Below are 24,900 nucleotides of genomic sequence, written 5' to 3'. Positions count from 1 at the left end.
CTCGTACAATAAAAGCTATCACACGAGCATTCAGTGTGCACCGTTCGAGGCCTTGTATGGTCGTAAGTGCAGATCACCACTCTGTTGGTTAGATGCCGGTGAGAGAAGCTGGACGAAGCTCCCAGTTGTACAGACCACCATGGACAAAATAGCTGTTATCAAAGAAAAGCTCAAGGCAGCTCAAGACAGACAAAAGTCCTATGCAGACAAACGCCGTAAACCTCTTGAGTTCGAGGTAGGCGACAAAGTTCTTTTGAAAGTTTCACCATGGAAAGGTACTGCCCGGTTCGGCAAGAGAGGCAAGTTGGCACCTCGGTACATTGGGCCTTATAAGATCATTAAACGTGTGGGACCAGTAGCGTACAAGCTGGAACTACCGTTAGAGCTAGGCGGTGTTCATGACACTTTTCACGTGTCCAATCTTAAGAAGTGCATGGCGGACGACCCGACCGTCATTCCTGTTAAGGATGTTCATATAGACGAAGGGCTTGAGTTCACTAAAGAGCCTATCGAGATCATAGACAAGGATGCTAAACAGACAAGACAAAGCCGCGTACCCCTAGTTCGTGTACGTTGGAATGCTAGACATGGGTATAATGACACCTGGGAACGCGAGGACTTCATTAAAAAAAAGTACCCTCACCTTTTTGAACGACGAGACTCTTAATTTCGAGGGCGAAATCTTCCAAGTGGGGGAGAATGTAACAACCGTCCCAGAAATGCCCCATTTAAGTTCTTAAAAACGTACAATTGCCACTTGATCGACCAGACAGTTCAGTTTGTTTAAGTTCTAGACTCTTAATTTAGACGTTCATTATGTGCTTATGTGAACTTCTCTTTGATCTAAATAATGTTATTATACATCGAGTTCATGATTATGTACAATAATACGGTAAGTTCGGTTCATAAATGGTTAAAGTTCATAAGAGTTCTAGTCCACAATAACTGAAAAATAGTCCTTGTACTTATGAAATTTCATTTATTATGGGAAGGTATAGAAAGAAAATGTAAAACCCTAAAACTTCACTAGTCATTCATCACCTCCATTTCTCACTCTCTCACTAAAAACACATAGTCAGACATATAGACACACACAAAATCACCACCTTGATTTTGGGTTGTTTGAGTGAAATCACTTGTACTTTTGGGTTCCTTGTGACGATCAAAACACGTTTCTAGAATCAAATCACAGGTAATAACAATCAAAATAAAAGTGTACTTTTTTTGTTCTTGTTCTTGATGATTTGGTCCGATTTTTGTTAAGAAATCATGTTTATAAGCAATGGGTTTGTGTCTAAATGTGTTTAACATCATTTTGGTGAACAAATTTGGGTCATAACGTGATTAAATCGCAAAACCCATTTTTCAAATATAAGCATAACTTGTTCTTGAAACCACCAAGTGTTCATGTGTTAAATTGATTCTGAAATCTGAAAATGTGATAAGAAAATGGTGTTAATATGTTAACATGTACTAATATTATGTTCTAACACGTTCCAAGATCGACTTAGACCCCTATATAGACTTGATTCTTGGTGGTTTGGACTCGTATTCGTGTTCTTGAGCTGCTACTGCTGCTGCTCGTTGTTGTTGTGTTTGAAGTGTAGTTCGTTCTTGGTTCTCATAGGGGTAACTGATCAGTGATCGGTTTAGCTCAAATGGAATTCTGATTCGAATCATGGTATGAGTCTGATGTGTTAATCGATCAGAACCTAGTTGCTGTCTACGTTGTTTTGAAACGATCTTAAACAGATCGTTTTACTTCCCTCAAGTTCCTAAAACGATCTGTTTGATAAAATGGAGAAGCAATAGAACGATCTAAATGATGAAGCAGTAAGACGATCTCTTTTGAAGAAGAAGTCTAAAACGATCTAAATCACTATGAAAGTGAAACGATCTTAATGCCACAAATACTGAAACGATCTAAATGCAGTGAGCCAAAACAATCTAAACTAACCTCAACCTGAAACGATCTCTTCTGACCATGAACAAGAAACGATCTCTTTTGGCAATGAACCTAAAACGACCTAAAGTTGTGCAATAGTGGGACGATCTAAATAACAAATGTGAGACGATTTTGTGCATTGGACCTGAATTAATTTGCTTACATAAAACACTAGTCGACCTTGTCCCTAATCTCTCTAAAATGATCTTAGTTCTTAAACCCTAATTCAATCAAGATGCACACTTGATTAAGTATATTCAAGGCTACAGCTTGACGACAAAGCTAGTTCATAAATCGAGCTAAACAACGTTCAAGGTACAAACCCTATTTAAGTGCACCAAAAACATAAGTTGTTATCGATTATTAAAGTACGAGTGCTATGAACAAATAACTGAGTGCTTATGACTAAAAGTTCATTATTTAAGACTTGTTCAACTCATTAGCACAATAAGTACTTATGTGTGAGTTCTAAAACGCTCAGTTCGAGTTCAGTTCATGTACGTAAAGTTCAGTTAAAACTATTTTGAGTCAAAACGTTCAAAGGACCAAAGCATCAGTTCATCAAGGACATTTGTGATTGAATAATCACTTAGACTAATATATGTACTTCTACATGGTTATTATGTGCATAGGAGTTCGGCAAGGCGTAATTGGATCTCGATAGATATACTTATCTATCTTTGTACTTGTTCACTGTACTATTTTTCTATATTGTACCAGATCACTGTGAGTTCACTTATTCCCCCTTTCATACATTTTTAAAAGTTCTTTATCGGGAACTGAAAAGCATGAAAACTATTTTGTACTTACATATATATACAGACTTATATATATATATGATCTTGACTGTTCTACGTACTATTTTGAGACAGACAGACTATTTATTTACAGACTATTTACAGACAGACTATTTATGTTATGATACATATTTTCTAAATGTGTGTTCTAGAGCTTGAATGGGCAGGATCTTGAATACATTCTTGTATGTACTTATTGTCTATGTATGAGACCTAAGACTTACTGCTATCAATTCATCTCCCACCTGTTCTGGGAATGGACCGTAGGTATTATGGACAGCGCTGTTAGGGTAGGCCCATCCTCATTCTCCTCAGGACAGGAGAATGCATATTACCCAGACTTATTGATCACCTGTTCTGATCACATGCTTTGGTCACCGGTTCTGACCTAGTTTGTACTTATATACTATCTGATTGCATGAGTTCCCTGAATTATCATAGCTCGTTATGGCCAAGCGGATTAGCAGTAATAATAGACATACATATTAAGTACATTACAGACTCTAAACTATTATTATTACAGCAAGGTATATTTTGACAGACGTACAAAATTTTGACTAGACTTCTATACATATCAGACTTATGTATATTTATAAAGTACTTTATGTGAATCTCACCAACTACTTTTGTAGTTGACCTTTGAACTTACATGCTTTTCAGGCTAGGTTCTAGATCTTAGCATAAGAGTCTTCCGTTCTAAGCTCATTCCTTTGGTGACGGTTCGTGCGTTCAAGTTCAGGAGCTCCGAAGACCTTATTGCTATTCCAGTTGAAGTTCTGTTCTATGAGACAATTGTTCTGTCCTATGAATTTGACTATTCTGATTCAATTATATTCTGTAATAACATTTGTACTTCTGTTCTAGATTTAATTATGATCTGGAATGACTTTGTTCTCTTGATCTTTGATTAATCTTAATGGCTGTGTTGAACTTGTACTGTGTGCATTTGTACTTGTCTGTGCATCCCGTATATTCCGCTTTAGCGGGGTGTTACAAACTATATATTTTCTTCATTGTTGGTCCTTTATTGCTTTGAATGGACCACCTTCAAAGAAGAAATAAAGCATATAGCAATTTAACATGGTAATTTTTCCATGCAACATAACCCTTTTGGAACATCTTGTCTATGATAATTTTTCCATGCCATTTATAGAAACTAACATAACCCTTTTGAAATTAACGGTCACTCAAATTCTTAAATTTTTTTTAACTAGTATCATACCCAACATAATCTTGTCATTAGCTTTTTCCGCTAATAACATCATACAACGAACATTAAGTTTCTACAGTTTAATTTGGTACTTATATTATGTTAGTGGTAATTTTCTTTTAAAACGACAATATATTAAATAAAATAAAATAACATCAAGCAAAATACCAGATACTAATAAAATAACATCAAGCTACCATATTTCTTCATTCATGCGATGATTACCACGCATGTCTGGAATGAAATCTAGGGCTTTCGACCCCTCCCCTCCCCTAGTATTCACTCTTACAAATATGGGAAGTGAGATTCAAACTGTGATAGATTTTTCTAATGTCTAAAACCTAAGCAATAGGTCGCCAACACATTGACAAGTCTAACTTATGGTAGCAAAAATATTATCAAAGATTTAGATTTAATAACTTATAGCTTAGTATATGATTCCTCAAATATTTACTCAAATTTCTACATTTTTCATTGTGTATTTTCATGCTCATTTAATTTTTTTAAATGGGCGGAATGAAAAATATCTTTTTCTTAATTAACAAGTAATCATTCGTTTGAGCTCGTGTGTTTGTTTAAGTATTCATGTACGTTCGTTTGTTAGGTTAAACTATGATGAAGAAAATAAAAAAGACTTATTCCGTTGCATTGTGCGGATATACTATGCTAGTAATACGTTTTAGTTTATGTAAATTCTTTAAAAAGGAAATTATATTAAGCACAAACATAATGTTACACTTGCACATATTTACCGGGTGTCCATTATGGGACTAGAATCCACAAGTTGTTGAATTACAAATATGTGGACCACAACCTATAAGTCAAATGGATCATGATATAAACATATAGCAAGAGCTAAAGGCTAAGGATTACAATTTATGCGAATTAGTTTGTTATCTTTAGTTAAAGTAAATTAATTAATAAAGTACGCAATTTGGAAATTCAAGAAACAAACTAATTGAAGATCCAAAAATCATTCAAATATGGTATTGATCTCGTTCCAATATAACTGATATCAATATGGGACTACTAATTCTCGGTATTTTGGGATTTTTTCAATACCAAGGCTTGTATGGTACCCCGATATGATTAGAATTCAAGAAAAAAAATGTGCATCCTTCATTATTACACTATGTTTGCTAATACTATTTTATATTAATTTTTAAATGATTTAAGGCTGCTTAAAATTGCAAAGTAAACACTTATGTCGAGACTTATGAAGATAGACAATATATCTCGTCCGTAAAAAAATTGATATTATACAATTATCAAACACATTTTGCAAAAGAGAAAGTATGATTTTTCACATTGCTAAAATTTCGCAGTTTAAAACTAAATTGTTATAATATGGAGAAAAGAATTGAGAGAGAAGAAGAGGTAATCTTATTAATGAGATAGTCATTAGGGTTACAATATAGCCTTGTATATATAGGCTCTATAAGAAGGTTCTAGAGAAGATACAATTACATAAATATGGAAGTGAATATTCATACTATATTTAATATTACAACACTCCCCCTTGGATATTCACACTTTATTATATGCATATATGTTGTTTGCTGCCTCATTACAAACCTTACCAAGAAAAACCCAGTGGGATAAAAACTCGGTGAAGGGAAAAAGAGTGTAGCGCGTATAATACTCTCCTTCATTTGAATATCCGTCTTCAAAATATCAAATGTCGAACTTGTATACAAATGACTCAATAATATGCCAAAGTTGCTCGATCAGGTTTGATGAAGATTGATTGTGTCGCCGTTTTGTTGATGATATGTTGAGATTGAATCTATCATTGTTTGAGCTTGATCTATATACACCACGTTATCTTCAAATGATACTATTGGATATTTCTTCCCAAAACACATTCTTCTTGGGCATCTTCATCATTGTTCTTTGATCATGATCATCTTCATAGCTTGATGATGTAGTTGTTGATGATTGCTAAACCGCCATAAAAGTTGTAGCGTCACCATTTGTGAAAATAACTTAAATTGTTTATGACGATCCCTTTAGCAGATCAAGCAATATATTTAACCATCTTTGACATTGAACTCTTTTGATATCATGTACCGAAATATGTCATGAGTTTCTTCCAATGTTGGTGTGTAGATTGCAAGCCTTGTATTGATTAGTACTTTATGAGTACATAACAAGATACATCAAAATCCCATTTGCGGCTCAAGACCCATAAAAGCTTATTAAGTAAGTTTTGTCAATATTGAATCTCTTTGATTTTTAGTCATTATTGTTTCATAAGTTGACAAAAGTCTCATTCAATAAATGCTCAATTTTCGAGATAACACAACACTAAGTTGTATTATATCAATCTTTTCATGAGATTCACTTATATGAGTTTGGATCATCCATTCTTTAATAATCTATAAATCTCCCCTTGGATGTCCAATTAGCAAAATTATGCCTCGTTAAAACATAATGTTATCAATATGTAATCGATCATATTGCATGCGGGCAATTTTGCCATATACATATCTTGTTTCTCCATATAATGACATAATAATCTCAAAATCAATATTGTTTATAAGAACCATTCATATATATGTTGATCTTTAAAAATATGATACATGCTCCTCGCATTTTATATCTATGTGAAACTTTAAGCCATTTGCGGGCTTTAATGATAGCAAGGAGACACAAATAACTATTTGTATATCACGATATTCAAATCTACCGATAATATTATCAACCATGGGAGAAATACATTAGGTCTTTGCGAAAATCTATTGTAGTATCATTTGCGCCATAAATATTAATATATCAATTAGCTTTAGCAAAGACCGGGTTATATAGAGTATGTTACACATTCTTATGTATGCATTTCATGTCCATAATTTTGTGCACAATAAGAGGCTTCAAATATTCGGTAACATTGCTCATCTTGTTATTTTAGCCAACGTATCTCAAGTTTTGTACCTCACAACATATATACTCTTTAAATTTGCACGCATAGTATTTAGCGCCATATAGTATACATAACTGTTGTCGACATCAATCTCATTTCAATTCCATGCTTTTGATTCAATTCAATACTTGACATGATATATGTTTGTAAGAGATCTCTTCATTATTCAAGTATCATTGTTTCTTCATGAACCATCATATCTATTGTCTCTTTAAGACACATGTTTGAGTCTTTTTACCTTGATATGACCGTCACATTTATTGCTCTTTTTTTTCAAGGCTTTTTATTTGGAATCGATATCCTTTTGTGCGTGTGCCATAGACACATATAAGTCATCATTTTGAGATACGATCAATTTGAAGCATTGAAATCAGTGTATATGACTTTATTTGATTTAGTGAGCGTGTAAGTCAATTGCCAAACGACTTTATTTGATTTAGTGAGCGTGTAAGTCAATTGCCAAACTCAAGTGAATCAATCACTATACGAACCTTATATTCATTAGTAAGCTCACATAATAATCATTATAAATTGTTTGATCTCTCCCCTTGAATATATTTTTCTTTTGAAATACATCTTTTTGCATTATCATAGGATATATATCATATCCAAGATAACGAGAAGGAACTATTTTATTTTGTTGGCATGATGCAAGAACATATTGTATAATGACTTTGCCCAAACATATAATGCAGAGTTTTGCTCTCAAAATCATTTAATTTTCAATAGACGCTTAATAAGTGCTTTAAGGTTCACCACCATTTACGAATACTCGCAATCTTATTAGCTAATCCACTTTTGACGCAAACTTCATGTTGCGCTATTCATGATATATGATCATTTAGACGATGCATCGGTTTTGAATAACTAAATGGTATATTACATGTATAGGCCACATACATCCTCTTGTATCATCTTTAGATATTTAAGAGAATGAGTCCCCACTTGGCAAGCAATTAGTGAATAATTGATATTTTATGAGAGCTTAAGAACTCATTACTTTGAAGAATCTACGGATTCTCTTTTGCATCATGATGACTCAGGATGGTCTAACCAGTCATGCCAAACAATAATAACAAAATCATGGTTCATAAACTTTCAGTTATGACCATATATGATTCAAGTGCATTTTGCATGGTATAGTTCATATACAACGATGATACCAAACTGTATCATTTACTCTTTAATGTTGTTCCTTTTGATCAAATTATATTAGCTATCGAAGTAGCTCTTTGGGAACCAACAATATGACAATCTTGAATACATATATAAATGTCTTTGAAGTGAAATAACGACATATTGTATATAGTCGTTTTCTTTAGTCACTAATTATTTGGTCACTCATTGTGACAACTCGTGTTAATAATAGAAACACTGTGTAAAATAACTCTCGTCTTCATTTGATCGTATAGAAGTCGATCATTGCTAGTGTTATCTCGTGTTCTTAAAAAACACTTTGATATTAAAAATTCTATAACCATGAAAATGGAAGTATATCACACCAATTTGGTGATCATTTTCTTCAAGAAAATGGAAGTATTTCAAAACTTGAAGTTTTTATATGTCAATTCATCATAGTATTTTATGTCAATTTTTTGACATAATCACATGGATATTGATAATCAAACCAAACTTTGATCCAACAAAATCAAAAGTAGTATATTGTTGCACAATAATTTATAGTAATGATTCCCAATGAAGAATCATTAAGAACTTTTGAACTACGTGACGTAGTTTATTGAAATGACAATGTCAAAAAATCGATAACCTATAGCTATTTATGCTTTGAATGTGTTCAAAGAATCACACAAGAAACTTTTGTTCTTTATTATATATGAACTACAAGTAGTAGTAATCAATGACATATCCATATCATTCTCTACGAAGAATTTTGAAACAACTTCATGTCAAATAAACATAACTCTAGTTATGATACTTCTTTCAAGTATTTGACATAATTGCACGGTATTCGATAACATGTTGCGTAATAAACTAATGTTATTAGCAAATCGTACAATTTTTGATCTAACAAAATCAAAAATAACTTTAGTCCATTTGACATAACATGTAGTTATGATTCTCTATAAAGAATCATTAAGAGCTTTTAATCTGTAATAGTTGTCAACTAACTATTGAGATTTCTCATCATTGCAACGGGTATTTCACTGCTAAATATTCAAACGTTGACATGATTCCAACGAGTCTTTCGTCGTTATATATTTTGCTTTTAAAATCTTCATGGAAGTGATTTGGAGAAAAATCATTGATTTTTCATGGTCTTGCAAAGTGGTCGTATCCAACTTTAATTGTGCCTCCAAGATTATCTGGATATTGATGAATTCGATATATCAATAATAATTATTTTTACCTTTGCAATATTTTTCATTGTAACTACAAAATACGAGAATATGTAGTTGTAGCTCTTGCATAATAAACCTTAATTTATTAGCCTCATATTGAATTCAATTGTTATTGTAAATAACCATTATTATCTACCAATATATATATATATAACAAGGTGTTAAATTCATTCCTAAACAAACAAAAACCCTTGGATGGATTCCATCTTTAATTTAGAACCATTAGATCAAATTTAATTATTTCATCTTTATTAAATGACGATATTAATACTTTCACTTTATATAATTAAATAAAATACCCCCTTCAAATCATAAACCTTAAATAATAATAAATCTATATAATAAAAGACGTAGAGGACACGCAACAACTTTACAAATCAAAGGAAACTATTGTTATTTATTTTAAATTAAATTAATTAAGATTATTTATGCGTGATATATGATTACTTATCTTAGGAGACTCAAATTATCATTATTATCATTATTTTATTCACATTTATAATATCTGATATTATAATATATTAAAACATAATTGTTTTAATAACTTATCACCCAATCATAATTATCAATTTCCTCAAGTTTATTTTTGTTTTCAATTCTGACTTGAATTTACACATTTTAATTTTTTTTAATCATAAATCTATATTTTTTATCCAATAAATCCAATATAAGAAATCAAGAATAATATATTTTTACACTACCAACAAAGGGGTTTATCTCAAAACTAATGTTTCCAACACTAGAATGTACTTACAAAGAAGAGGTTTGCGACAATAAAGACGACGTTTGTATGTATTCTTTATTTGTTAATATTTTTAGGAACAAAATTACAAATACACCCTTTAAAACTTACATTGTACCAAAATTGGAGTGGGAGCTCCATCCATGATTATATTTTATAAATTTTGAAAAGTTGTTATAGATAAAATTTAAATCAATACTAATGCTTTGCGTATGGTAGATTCTAACTCGACAATTCAAGAAAAAAAATTCCAAAGTATTTAGGATGTACTATATTTCTCTATTTCGGTTAATAAAGATTACAACTTATTTTATTTTTAAGGTGGAAGGGGAAGGGGGGGGTACTCAGAAAATGAAATGTAATGGATCGACGGGAAGGCGATTGTCAGGTAAAAAAGTGAGTGGCTCAGGTTGGTGGTTTGGATGCTCTTAATTTAGAATTGATGTACAAATGGATATGACATGTGGTTCAAAAGCTGGATGTCTTTAGAGTTAAAATCATCCATGTGTAACGTGGTTCTGAGTCTGTGTTTCCGTGTAAAACAAATGGTAATAATATATGGGCAAATATATGTTTCTCATTATTCGAGGCACACTCTAATGTTAGCCCCTTAATATGTTATTAAAGAACAATTGATAATGAAAATAAGACAAGGTTTTGGAATGATCATTGGTTTGATGTTGGCAATCTCACGACTCGATTTTAATAGTTGTATGTCTTGTCACAGTCTAAAGTGTGTCATGTATGATATTTTTGATGATATGACATGGATATCGGAATGACATCAAACTATTTATGAAGGCATAGATAATTAATAACTTTTGACATTGAATAATTTGTTGAATCAGTAAGACTTAAGAGTGAGCAACACAATAAGTGTTTGTGAAATTATCAAGGTCGAAAGAGCATATGTTAATAAAGTGAATTTGAACATGTAAATTTGTTAATAATTACTTAAGAAAATTGTGTTGTTCATATAATTAAGTATAACATTATATTTACTCGCGTATTACGCGGGACAATAATCTAGTTTACTTATATAAGCTACAATTATTAATGCTTTGAATAAATTCAAAGAGTAGTAAAGAACTACATGCTCTTTTCACATAACATTGATCATGTTATTTTTGATTCAAATCCAAAAAGATGAAAATTTTAAGTTTCTTATGCATAACCGTAGTCATGATTCAATCTTAGTGAATAACAAAAAATAATTCATGAGGAAACATTGAAGTTTCTTATGCATAACCGTAGTTATGATTCACCTAAGTGAATAACGAAAGAACAATTAGTGAGGAAACCTTGAAGTTTTCAATGCATAACCGTAGTTATGCAAAAGCTGCGAAACTGAGAAAACCAATGGGCAATAGCCATCATGAATCAGGCTTATTAGGCTGGGGCGGGGTGGCCTTAATAAAGGTACTAATAAGTAAATGGCGCAAATGATTCCCAAATGAATAGGTTAGGGTGCGTTTGGTTGTAAAAAATGTTTTTTAATATATTATTTCTAATTTTCTAGAAAATGAAAATAGATTTTATTTCATAGAAAACAAATAAAAGTTTTGAAAACGCGTTCTAATTAGAAAACTAGAAAACATGTTAGAGATGTGAAGGAAGGGGGGGAGGGGGGATGAAATGGAAAATGAAAATGAAAAATGGAAAACAAGAAAACAATGTTTTCAAGTTATCTATGGAAAATTGGAAAACATTGTTTTTTGTTTTCTTGGAAAACATTCTTAGAAAACTATGACTAGACCGCGTTTTTTGTTTTTTTCATTTTTTATTGAAAAACAGAAATGAAAACAGGAGGTGTTTTCTGCACCTAAACGACCTCTTAGAGTTTTTTTTTGTTTTTTATATAGCTTACTACAATATATTCCTTTAATGCACTAACGATTCTTCATAAACTGTCGGAAAGGTTGATCTTAATTGTTTCCACGTGACTTTGTAAGTGTCGCTTTTGAACTACACCCACATGGAATTTTAAATCTATTTGCTTCCAGTCATTTATAGTATCTCTCATGTACCTTGGTGACAGCTAAAGTGTATGTCATTCTTTGCAATCTTTTGCGCAGACCATTCTCAGTTGAGTTCAAGGTTACCATACTTATTACATTTCAGACTGAATTCTATATTAGATGTTGCTGGCAACTATGTAGGAAATACTAATGTACTTTAAAATCAATCAAATGATATCCAGAGTAGTTGGTATTGTAATAGTCAACTCGTATGATGATAGTGTATTCTTATAGATACCAGCAGAGTTGTTATTGACCAGTTAGTGAACATTTACTGGAAATTGCTTCAGTATGAATGTGTGCAATCACTAGATCTGATCTTACTACTCTGTGTTGTCATTCTTTGCAATCTTTTGTGCAGACCATTCTCAGTTGAGTTCAAGGTTACCATCCTTATTACATTTCAGATGAATTCTTCAACGTGCAGCAAAAATCTGATCCAAAAGCTTTTAGAAAATGGGTACATGTTGGTTTGTAAGTTTTCATCATTCACCATCTATTATATATTCTGAATAGTTATAAAATTTCAGGTTGCAATGGAAAGCCTTCCGTTGGAGCTAATTTAATCAATGGAATTGTTTTTGTAATGTCATAACTTACAATGTACAGTTTTATATGGAAAATGTTATCTGGACAAATCAAACAGCTAGCTGCACTTGAGCAGAGACCAGAATGGCGTCGTTTTGTAATTATCAAGATTACAGTATCCAGTTTTACCAATGTAGTGTAGCTCAGCAATACAAATGCAGATTTATTAAACTGACGACTTTATGTACTTATGTGAATGGGTCATGTACAACAATTGTGTTATCTAATCTCCTATTTTGTGCAAGTAAATAGCACACATGCTCATAATGTCCTTGAAACTCAGGAGTTTAAAGTCACAACTCTACCAGGCTACCATCAATAAATGTAGTTATTGCTTGGTATTGCAAAGAAATAACATATGTACATGTTGCATTATAACCGTGGTTGTTAAAGCATTCGTTTATAGGGCTAAAAGTAAAAATTAAGAAGAAAGAAATGTTTAATTCAAATGCCAGAATTAAAATGTGAAAGGGATCAAAATTAAAGAAATTTGACAAAAATATATGTGGTTATTGCTTGTGCGATGAACAATTTGTAATTTACTAGCATTGTACTCGCGCGATGCGGCGGGACATAGGAAAAAATGCTGGTTAAGTAGCTGTACCATGTTATTACATGAATGTATGATTCAACTCAAGTGTTTCTTGGTCCGGCTGAAAGTGAAAACCGTCGTTGTTGTTTTAAAGTGAGTGTTGTTTATGTTGATTGATTATTAAATTCGGTAATGTATGTGTGTTTTTCTTGGTATACTATGTGAGCAACTTCAGGGAAGGGAAGAGACATGCGTAAGATTTTTTTTTTAAGGGTATTTTTGGAATTTCAGGAATAAAGTGTTTGATAGTAGTATAGATTAATTAAAAGAGTAAATTAGAGATTTTAAAAATAGAGTGTTAAATTTTAGGGGGTAGTTTGTTTATATAGATGGTATGATTTGGCGAAGTTTTGAAGGTTCAAAAAGGGCAAGTACATCAGATACTATATAATTTCTATATACATAAGTATAAACAATTACATTCCAAAAAGATAAAAACGACCCACCAAGTTTTCATATTGCATTCCCAAGTTTCCATCCTGCGCGTATAATTAATAGCCATGAACCATTACATATAGAAAACTTATATTTTAGTCATAACCCCAAGCATATTAAGTAACACGAGAGCAAGTATCCGCGCGTTGTGACGGTGAGATGGTGAGAGTGATAGGTCATAGGAGGTTATATGTCATAGAGTGTCATAGCCAAATGTCTTAGCCGTACGGGCTCCGCCCCCAGATTTAAAAATTCGTTGAAAGTATATCGAATGACATTTCTAATGAAAGAGCATGAAATTTTTAAAACAACCATATAATTTTTATAATTTATCGATGTATGGTTTTTGAGATAAAAGATTTTGAAAGAATTAGTGGAATAAAATGATTTATGGGGAGAGAGAAAATCGTAGGCATTGATGTATTGTACATTATGTATTATCATGTATACATTGTTGAAATTGAAAGTTGAAACTCTATTTGCTTTATAATATAGTATAGATATACATGTACATGGTGATAGGTGATGTCTCAAGAATGGTAGGGGATGGCTATCTAAAAAAAAATTTTTTAGCTTCTTAAAAGTTTTCGAATGGGATCATTTTTCTCCTTTTTTTGATACTTTTGTTGAAAGAGTTGATATATTTTTTGTTGAGACCTTATATTTAAAAAGAAAAATCTCCAATTAATTTTGGGTTGAGGATGGAGTTAAAAAATAACAAACTAAAATGTACGATACTTGGTAGATTGTGGGGTTAAAAACCCGAATTGCCAATGTATTTTTTTGTTAAGCCATAGATTAATTTCAAAAAGGTTCTTATTTACAATTTAAGAATAGAATTGGCATTTCGACTTTCATTTTTTGTTTTCTTAGCTTACAATACAATAAGTTGCTTCTCATAAGTTTGCCGAGTTAGTTTACTACCAATCGAGTCTACTCGTAAGGTTTCTAATAGCTTGTCGATAATTCAAATACTAATAGATTAAATTAAATTAAGATTATAAAATTTGTAAACCGGTATGGGGTACGGTGTTATAATCTATTTTATAAACGAAAATGTTTGAGTGTAGATGATAATATATAAAACAATTTGTTGTTAAAAGAGCTCTATACGAGAAAACCACAATCAAAAATATTTTGACTAGGTTGGCGACATCTTAGAGACGCTTTCGCTCGTTGAAAGTTCATCATGAAGGGTAAACGCATCCCACCAATATTTTTATCATACATTTAAATTGAACAATTTCAAACGTGTGTATCTCTTACTAATAAATATTTTAATATAGATCTTGTTTCATCTCTAAGGGTCAGATAAAAAAGTTATCGTATTTATTTTAATTTCTCTGCTTGATTCAAGTATAAATTGCATGTTCAATATTTAAGGGAATGTTCTTTATATACCTTATATTATTTAGCCCGTCAATCTTTGATACCTTACCCGAAGACATACAATGAGAATACAAACAATATTTGACAAACTTTACTTCATATGAGATAATACACGACCTATGTTCTCTAAACAATACTGAAATATTTTTCCTTTTTTAGTTTTGAAGCAACTTCATATTGTCACTTGGTGACAAGAATGCCCTTATCAGAGTTTCGTTCCTATAAATTTCTTTGAATCAATAAATATTATACTAAACAATCACATGCTTAAAAATATATCTTTATTCATTTAATAGTCAAACCACAACATGAAACATATATTTAGATAAATTAAAAAAAATGTGTTGTTTGTGAATCAAAATACCTCACTGGAAACACTTCCTCCTTAGTCGAGCAAAAGTCACTACAATTGAAACAATTAGAAAAACACAAACATTTTCTATCATTTCAAAGTAAGTTACCCTCCAAACTTTAATATATAGCAAGCTAACAATAAGTCCCATGAAACCCACAACAAATCCTGGAACGATACCAACATAAAACCACGAGAAACCTTGTGAGCTATTCACAACTTTATCATCACCAACATGAGTGTATGGTAAATTGCCTTTGCAATTTAGAAGTGGGAATCCACATAGTCTATTGTTCCCTTCATATATAGATGGATTATCAAAAGTCTGAAAATGATTTCCGATTGGTAATGGACCAGATAATTTATTGAATGATAGATTCAGATAGCCTAGAGTGTTCACACTAGCTAAACTTGGAGGAACCCGACCAGACAGGTTGTTCATCGACAAATCTAAAGATTCCATTGACTTTAGATTTCCGATAATTGTAGGAATGTGTCCACTTAGTTCGTTTCTCGAAAGATTCAAATTTGTCAATGCTTCAAGGTTCATCAACACATCAGGAATTTCACCAACAATTTTGTTGCTTGAAAGGTCTAAGGATATAAGATACGGAAGTGTGCTGGTGTACTTTTGTTGAATGCCCTTTATGCAAGCTTCAATACTTTCTTGATACATATAGCTATAACTGTTGTATTCTAACTTGGCGTCACGCTTGATCATACCAGTTAAATTACAAAGGCAACGAGGGATATTTCCAGTTATCTTATTATCTGCCAGGTTTACATGTTGAAGTGTTTTGATTTGACATAGTTCCGGTGGAAACATACCCATGAACATATTTGATTGGAGATTCAAGATTTTAAGCTTTGATAGCTTTTTTCCAATCCAAAAAGGGATATTACCTGTCAAATAATTGTTCCCCAAATCCATTGTCACCAAGTTTTTCAACTTTTTTAAAGACACTGGGAGACCACCCTCAAATTTGTTGTCATGCAGGTGCAATAACTCAAGTTTTGATAGAGAACCCAATGAATTCGGAATATCACCTATTATACTGTTACTTGTAAGGTCCATCACTTGTAATTGAATTAAGCTCCCTAAGCACTCGGGAAGATTTCCAAAAAAACTATTATGCGACAAATCCAACACTTTTATACTATATAACTCGCATAAGTTTCTTGGGATGCTTCCAGTGAGAAGGTTTTTGCTAAGAGCAATAACTTCAAGACCTGAGTTGGATTTTGGAAGCCACAAGTCTAGTTAAAAGTTATAAGACAAATTGGGTTGGATTAGCTTGAGACTTATCGCTAGTCCACTAAAAAATTAAATACAAAGACAAATTCTAGTCCAACAACTTTCATAATATGACTACTAACAACAACAACAAAAAAAAAATTCTGAAACGAGTAAAAAATATTACTATATAGAAGCATAAACAATTATCTTTAACTTTCAATGATGAGAGTTAGTGGAACCGGCTGTCACTTTTAATTATTTGTTTAATTGAAATTATAAGTTAAACTTTAAAATTAGATTGTATACCTTTAGATTATCCACGATGGTGTCATATGAATAAAACATTGGTTTTTATAAATAAAAAAACACATATTTATTGAAAAGGAAATAGATATATGCAAAAAAACTCTAGATTTTCAACTCATAATAAATTTAACAAGATGCTTAAATAAAAACAAAATGATAAAAAAATGCTCATATCGGTTCTATGGAAAACACTAAACTGAAGTTCTTGTAAGATATTAATATTACATAATATGGATCAGTGGTTGGAGCTCATGCCTCTGGAAATAGAGGTCATGGGTTCGATCCTCATGCCCAACAAGGCTGGAGGTCCTTTTCTACCTATGGTAGAACCTGGAAGCAGCCTCTCTACCTTTGGTAGGGGTAAGGCTGTATACATATGAACCTCCCCCATACACTGTCGAAGACGGTATTGGTACCCAAAACCCATTAAAGACGGCATTGATAGTTACTTATCCTATCCTTATCTTATATTGACAAATTGTAAATAAAAAGTATTCCAAAACAATAATGCTATATATGTTTAAATATGATTAAATTAGTTATAATATATGTAAAAAAATAATTGACTGACGTAGATATTAAAAGAAAAGAACAAAAATTCTATTGATGAGTTATCCACATACTTAGTGTTCATATTACATTTGTATCATTTTATTACTAAACAATGTTAAATGAAATATGTTGAAAAACGATGATGTTTTCATTTCTTTTTAATATTTTTTGATTATCCTAGAAACCATATTTTTTTGTTAAAATATTATAAGATATTAACGATTTTAATTTAAATAGTTATAAAAATAAAGTTGATTTGATGAAACCTTATCAAATTGCATTTGTAAAATACGAAGTGTGTATGATGCGCCCAACATTACTACCTATTTAAAAACTTTTCGCGTGAACATTAATTTTATATAGATTTTACCGCTTAATATATATATGAGATTTAGCAAGGTTAAAACAAACTTTCAAAGTTTCAATTAGAAGGAGTGGCAAAAGTCTGTTCCTTTCATAGCCAAAACCTGGGTTCGACTCCCAACGAATACTGATTTATTTAGAATTTAGGTGGGCACTGGGAAGTGGGATTGGTTGGTGACCCCATTACTTTTTTTATTTGAATGTCTACCTTAAAGTTCATTTATAATATGTAAAATTTTTGTTTTTGAGTTTTTTTTTCTCTCACGATTTTAGCTAATTCATTTCATTTTTTTTTTGAATCTGAATTAGAAACAAATTTAATATTATAAATAGTAAATTTTATCATTGTTTCAGTGTTTTTTTTCCTTCATATTTTTATGTTTTTTTTCCCCACATGATTTTAGCTAACCTTTGCATTTTATTAGCTTTTTGATTTGAACAATATGTTCACTTATGATACATAATGACTTTTTTGTATATTAGTATCTAAAAGTTTCTTAAGCGGTTTATCTAAATAAGAAAACATCCAATATTTCTTATCCTCGGTCAATTGCGTTAGGTTCTTACATTTATTAGTACAAAAAATTCGCAAGAAAACAGTTAATGTTTGTTGTCCCCGGCCATTGGCCGGGTATAATACTAGTTTGCACAATAACTAAATTAATTAAATTAAATGAAGTAATGAAAGAAAGCTGAAAGGCAGGATTCAATAGGCAAACGATTTGAGGTTATATGATAAAACATATATACAGTCATAATTTATTAACCAAAAAAAATATCAAAAAGGTGATTTAGAAAACAATAAAGTTTAGAAATTATTTTTCATATTTATATCATTAAATTAATTACTTTCTATATTTATTAAATGTAGAAAATTACTTTCCATATTTAATAACCATGTTTAAATTTATTATATTAAAGTTAAATATAAAAAAATTATAAAAGATATACGATATCAGCGTTTTAATCTAATGGTTATGATTAAAAGTTAAGTTTCATCTAAAGGTCCAAACTTTTCTATTATAGAATTAAGGTTTCTGTTTTATATATATTTAGAGATATTGAAGAAAATAAAAAATAACATAGTGTTGACTCTTGACTTTTATATTGACACAAACTAATTTCAGTCCCGTCTGATGGACAGATAGACTCAAAACATATGTCTTGTATATTTCTTTTCAATATGTTCTGAGATTTTATGATAAATTATAGAATTTCGCCTAAATAAATAAACAGATAACATATAAACGTATATAATATCATGTTTAAAAATATTCAATATCACCATACAATGATGAAAAAAATATTATTTGTTATTAAGAAACATAAAAAAGTAAATCAAACAAAATATAATCAATGAATATATAAAGAAAAACTTTGGTAAAAAAGAGATATATATATATATATATATATAAAGGGCTGAGTTATTTGTAGTACACGTGAAAAAAAGTACAAAAGTACAAGGTTTTTCTTCCTTCTTCCTCATTCTTTGGTGAGAGTGCCGCCACCAACCACCACTTTTTTCTCCGGCGACCGCCACACCTCCTCCTTCTTCCTTCTTCTCCGGCGAGACAACCACCGCCACCACCTCCGGCAACATCTCCGGAGACTTTTTCGGCGAGAATCGGATTCGTTTTCGGGTGGATACGGTACTGGCGTTGCCCTCATCCGTTTTAAACTGGTTGTCAAGGGACGCATATGGGAATCGTATGGACTTGATGGGCGGCGATCTAAGAGATTGTGACGGTTTGATACGGTACGAGCGAAGCCCTTGCTGCCGGCGTCGGCGCCTTGGTTGGGATGGTTGGAGATGATGGTGGTGGCGGTGGTTGTCTCGCCGGAGAAGAAGGAGGTAGTGGCTGGCGGCGACAATATAGCCGGAGAAGAAGCAGGCTACTTGCAGGAAAAGAAGAGAGAAGGAGGAAGAACATTGTACTTTTTTCCTTCATGTTTACTATAATTATCTTTCCTATATATATATATATATATATAGGGGTGGATTAGATTAGGGATTTCTTATTTTATTGACTGTTAGGGACTCGATCTAGACCGTCCATTTTTATCAAATCTAATCACCACTTATCATCTCCGGCAAGACTTACACATGTGTAAGTTGAATAAAAATTATGAATCGGAGCGGGCTTCACCCTTAAGGATATTCATAAACCAAAGCTTGGGGGGGATAGGTCATTGAGGGTGATAGGTCATAGTGTGATAGGTCATAGAGGGTGATAGGTCATAGGGGGTGACCGGTAATTGGTGATCTACCTAAAAAATAATGTACTTAAAACATGTGTTAGTTACTTACACATGTGTAAGTCTTGCCAGAGATGATAGGTGGATGGAAGAAAGAGAGCTCAAGGTTCCAATAGAATCTGGTATTGGACCAGACAAGTGATTGTATGAAAGGTGGATGGAAGAAAGAGAGCTCAAGGTTCCAATTGAATCTGGTATTCGACCAGACAATTGGTTTGATGAAAGGTCCATGTAAGAAAGAGAGCTCAAGGTTCCAATAGAATCTGGTATTTGACCAGACAATTGGTTTGATGAAAGGTCCATGTAAGAAAGAGAGCTCAAGGTTCCAATAGAATTTGGTATTCGACCAGACAATTGGTTTGATGAAAAGTCGATGGAATATAGAGAGCTCAAGGTTCCAATTGAATCTGGTATTCGACCAGACAATTGATTCCATGAAAGGTAGATGGAAGAAAGAGAGCTCAAGTTTCCAATAGAATTTGGTATTCCCCCATGGAAGCTGTTATCGCTAAGGTTTAGATACTTGAGGCGAGTTAGGTTTGATAACCACATAGGAATGGTCAAGTTGATGTAATAGCCAGAGAGATCAAGTGAGACGACATGACCAGTTCTATTGTCACACGCAACTCCCAGCCACTCACAACATTCTAATCCGGTCCATTTTGACAGCCACACAACTCTTTTAATTATATTAGGTAACTAATAGATCTTATATGGATTAGATATGCAATATCCTAGTTTAATACAAATGAGATTACTTAAAGAATTTATTAGATTTATAATTAATTAAATTAAAAAAAAACACCTGTCGTTCTAATATAACGCCACATGTCAATTAAAAGAGGCTACAATCTTGTTTTAGTTTATTGGTAGATAGTATAGAACTAGATTTTAGACCCGTGTCCAACACTGGACACGGATTTTACGATACTATCAATATAAGATCTTCATACATTTAAGTCACAAAAACTTATAATTTTGAAGATATACGTTTCTAAGTGTTATACTTTGCAAGTTATAGTACAATAACCATAGGTTCGTCACTATCATTATTAGCTGAGACATATTGATGGAATTGTGTGTCGTAGTCATTCCACAAGGCACATGCTATAATAATTTCTCTATTATATAATTTTTTGAAACCATTTACCTTTTTTATTGACAAAAAGAATGAAATTTTAAATGGAGTTCATATTAATTTGGATTTAGTATTCAAGTAACCCTCTGTTATAAATTGTGTTTTATCCGTGATCGTCTCATGTTCTGTGATTCTTATTGTGTTTAGAATAAGGATGTTGTATATCATCATCTGTTATTATGTTTGGATTATATATTTAGAGTTCAAATTGTGTTTAGATTAAATATTAACCTAGATATTAATATTTATATTTTATAAAAATCTAATTTAATATTTGTTAATAAGTCATTAGGTTTTGAAATAATTTTGTATTAACATTATTTCATATGTTGAAATTTTTTTATTTAATTAAATGATTGTAAATTTTAAAAATTCTATGGCTAAAATTAAATATAAATTAAGTATTCAGGATTAAATAGTGTAAATTATTGTTGGAAAACAAAAAAGTGTAAATTATTGAGACATTTTCAACCAATTAATATAAATATTAATCTACCAATAAGCTAAAACAGGATTATAGCATTCTTTAATCGACACATAGTGATTTATTAAAGCGACACGTTTTCTTTTAATAATATTTAAATTTAAAAAAGTTAATCTAAATCTAATTTAATAATAACATAAATTCGAGATATCTATTAGGTGATGATTTCCTTATTTTGATATATGTTATTTATTTATTAATTAATTATTAGAATATATATTAAACTAATTTGATGTAAACTAACCTATGTCCATTATAACATTATTTTTTTAATTATTTTCTCATGAATAAAATTGTCTCTTTTTTTTTCTCAATTCAACACCTATTGCTTATATTACTTATAATAAGTTAATAACATGAATACTTCAAAAATTTGAGTTTATAATCCGAAATCACAAGGCTATTTGCGTCATCCACTATATGCTTATAAGATCCGATTTTGATGTGATAGTAAAATTTAAGGTAAATCCAAAACTCTAATTAAACATATATTATATTTATCATTACTGTTTATTATAATTTAGTTTCGATCATCGGTTTACTTTAACCACAATTTATTTCATACTCATGAATCATGTATAAGACATATTCGAATTTCCTTATGATACAATTTATATAGCTACCGTATATCGTAGTATTAGGACTAGTATAATAATATAGTTGAATAATGATTACTAAGCTTTTTAATTTATAATTAATCTAAATGATGACATAAGCAAAAGTTAATTTGATTAAATTGAACGATTTGATTGGTTAATAAGTAATTAGTTCAACTGTCTTATAATATATATTATATTAAGATAAAGATTAAGATTAAAATTAAGATTATATAAATATTTTTAAAAAAAACTGGTATAACATAGTATTGACTCTTGACTTTTATATATTGACACAAATTCAACAACAAACTAAAAACTTAAACATTATATAACAAAAAATTTTGATCATTTGAAAACTAAAATTTTCATGAAAACTAGAAAATTGACTAAAACACATTGTGATTAGAATTTAACACAATGTATTTTTAAATTTTTTTAGAATACACATTGTGTTAAGTTTACATCATAGTGTGTTTGAATAATTTTCTGATTTTCACACGTTATTAAAAATACACTGTGATTTAAACCTAACACAATGTGTTTTTAGATTATAAAATAAAAACGCAATGTGTTTTTAGAAAATACAATTAAAACTCATTTTGTTATATTCAAATCACAATGTATTTTAGAGGGATTTCTAATTTTTTAAAAAATTTAGTTTTTAAATGAATCATATAACAAAATATAAAATATAAAGTGTGATTGATTTTAAATCTTATAAAAGCTCGCATCGTAATCTTAACCAAAAACAAAAACCTCTGAATAAGTTTTTAAGCAAAAATTATTCATCTTATCCAATCTCACCACCAACACAAGCAGCAGAAATAAAAATAAAGAGTATTAAAATCTTGTATACCTGTGATGTTATTCGCTATTATTCGTGGCAGATTTCCTCCGATCTCGTTGTCGGACAGATCCAAGTAGAGAAGATGAGAGGAGATGTTTTGAAACCACTCTGGTATGCTGTCTCTTATACTCGAATTTCTAAGATATAACTCTACAAGATCAGTTGATGTTTGAATATTTGGGAATTCGGGTCCGATGTGATTGTCGGACAGATCCAAGTAATAAAGATGAGAGGAGATGTTGTGAAACCACTCTGGTATGCTATCCTTTATACTCGAATTTGAAAGAGATAAATCTCGAAGATGAGTTGATGTTTGAATATTTGGGAATTGGGGTCCAAGACCTGAAGATGAGAGGAGATGTTGTTGAATATTGGTATTGTATCCCTAATACTCGAATTTGAAAGATATAATTCTTCAAGATGTGTTTGTGTTTGAAGCCAGTTTGGGAATTGGGGTCCCATGTTGCAGCAGGAGCTTGCCTCAAAAATCCTCAATTGGAAGGGAGGAATCCAATGACGGCTGACGTTCCACGTTATCAATGTATTACCAGACAAGAACAATTGGGTTAGATTGTAGAGTTTGGTGAAGTGAATTTCAGAAACAACCCCACTCAATTGGTTACGAGCAAGAAAAAGGACTTCCAGGTTTGAAAGCTGACCAAGACTAGTGGGGATGTTCCCGCTCAATTGATTATCTTCAAGATAGAGTTCTTGTAGGCTGGTGAGTAGTCCAATGCTTTCAGGTATGCTCCCATTCAATTGATTATGCCGAAGATAGAGGTATGTTAGAGATGATAGGCCACCAAGTGAGGGAGGTATCCGACCAGACAATTGATTCATTGAAAGGTCGATGGTAGAAAGAGAGCTCAAGTTTCCAATAGAATTTGGTATTCCCCCATGGAAGCTGTTATAGCTAAGGTCTAGATACTTGAGGCGAGTTAGGTTTGATAACCACACAGGAATGGTCGAGTTGATGTAATAGCCAGAGAGATCAAGTGAGACGACATGGCCAGTTCTATTGTCACACCCAACTCCCAGCCACTCACAACATTCTAATCCGGTCCATTTTAATTGGTTCGTGAAGCCTTGTCTGAATAAAAGCAGTGTTTGCCGCTCTCTTTGGATACATGTAACGTTTGAGGAAGCTTTAATCATGGTGTTGCTGCTGCTTGCACCATATGTTTGAAAGAACAGAAATAATATTGTAACATTGACAATAAAATTAGTGGCTTCCATTTTGGAGTAATTAGGATAGAGTAGATGTATAATTCAGATACAGGGTGAATGGGGCATATATATAACACAGCATGCCTTAAAATCTTTTATGAACGTATACTTAGGTAGATATCGACTTGAGTCCACAAGATATTTCATAGTAGACTTGGAGTCAGTCAAGGATCACCCAAAGTCTTTCAAGAGATAGTGGCCACACATAGAAAAAGGCAAAAAGCTTATGGGTCCATAACGTGTTTACTCGTATTATGGCCAGCCAATGCTTGTTAGCTGCCGTGTTTTGGAAAAATTTGTATTTATGAATTGCACAATTGTCATGATCAAGAATTTAACCGTAGACTTGGATTCATGAATGGCCACATACATATCAACTTCTTTGGGTCATTATAACATGTTAATATCGGTCAACGATTTATGACTGCAGTGTTATACTTAGGTAGATATCGACTTGAGTCCACAAGACAGTTCATAGTAGAGTTTGAGTCAAGGGTCACACAAAGTCTTTCAAGTGATAGTGGTCACACACAGAAAAAGCTA

The 24,900-nt window shown here is 31.7% G+C and overlaps 1 protein-coding gene and 1 long non-coding RNA gene across 2 annotated transcripts; one reads left to right on the top strand and one right to left on the bottom strand.

Moving 5' to 3' along the window:
* Positions 1-12,332: 12,332 nt before the first annotated feature.
* LOC122584808 lies at positions 12,333-12,824 on the top strand. The gene is made up of 2 exons (XR_006321598.1): positions 12,333-12,452; positions 12,523-12,824. It is a non-coding gene; the product is annotated as an uncharacterized LOC122584808 (long non-coding RNA).
* Positions 12,825-15,260: 2,436 nt separating this feature from the next.
* Positions 15,261-24,366, bottom strand: LOC122586901 (probable leucine-rich repeat receptor-like protein kinase At1g35710). Its single transcript, XM_043758925.1, has 4 exons — positions 23,473-24,366; positions 20,132-20,761; positions 18,925-18,994; positions 15,261-16,605 (listed from the first exon to the last, which is right to left on the bottom strand). The coding sequence occupies exons 1-4, from the start codon at positions 24,364-24,366 to the stop codon at positions 15,362-15,364; spliced, it is 2,838 nt and encodes a 945-aa protein (XP_043614860.1). The 3' UTR covers positions 15,261-15,361.
* Between the last annotated feature and the right edge of the window lie 534 nt (positions 24,367-24,900).

This window comes from Erigeron canadensis, chromosome 1 (genome assembly GCF_010389155.1).
Source record: "Erigeron canadensis isolate Cc75 chromosome 1, C_canadensis_v1, whole genome shotgun sequence".
NCBI lineage: Eukaryota > Viridiplantae > Streptophyta > Magnoliopsida > Asterales > Asteraceae > Erigeron > Erigeron canadensis.
The sequence above is the reverse complement of the archived record's forward strand: the minus strand, read 5'-3'. Positions and strand labels throughout refer to the sequence as shown.

Coding starts and splice junctions, on each gene's coding strand:
- LOC122586901 (XM_043758925.1), bottom strand. CDS start 24,366: ATGGAAGCCACTAATTTTATTGTCAATGTTACAATATTATTTCTGTTC. Junction 20,762..23,472: donor ACATCTCCTCTCATCTTCAG/GTCTTGGACCCC, acceptor AAGATCTATTAG/TTACCTAATATAATTAAAAG. Junction 18,995..20,131: donor CCATCCACCTATCATCTCTG/GCAAGACTTACA, acceptor ATAAAATCTCAG/AACATATTGAAAAGAAATAT.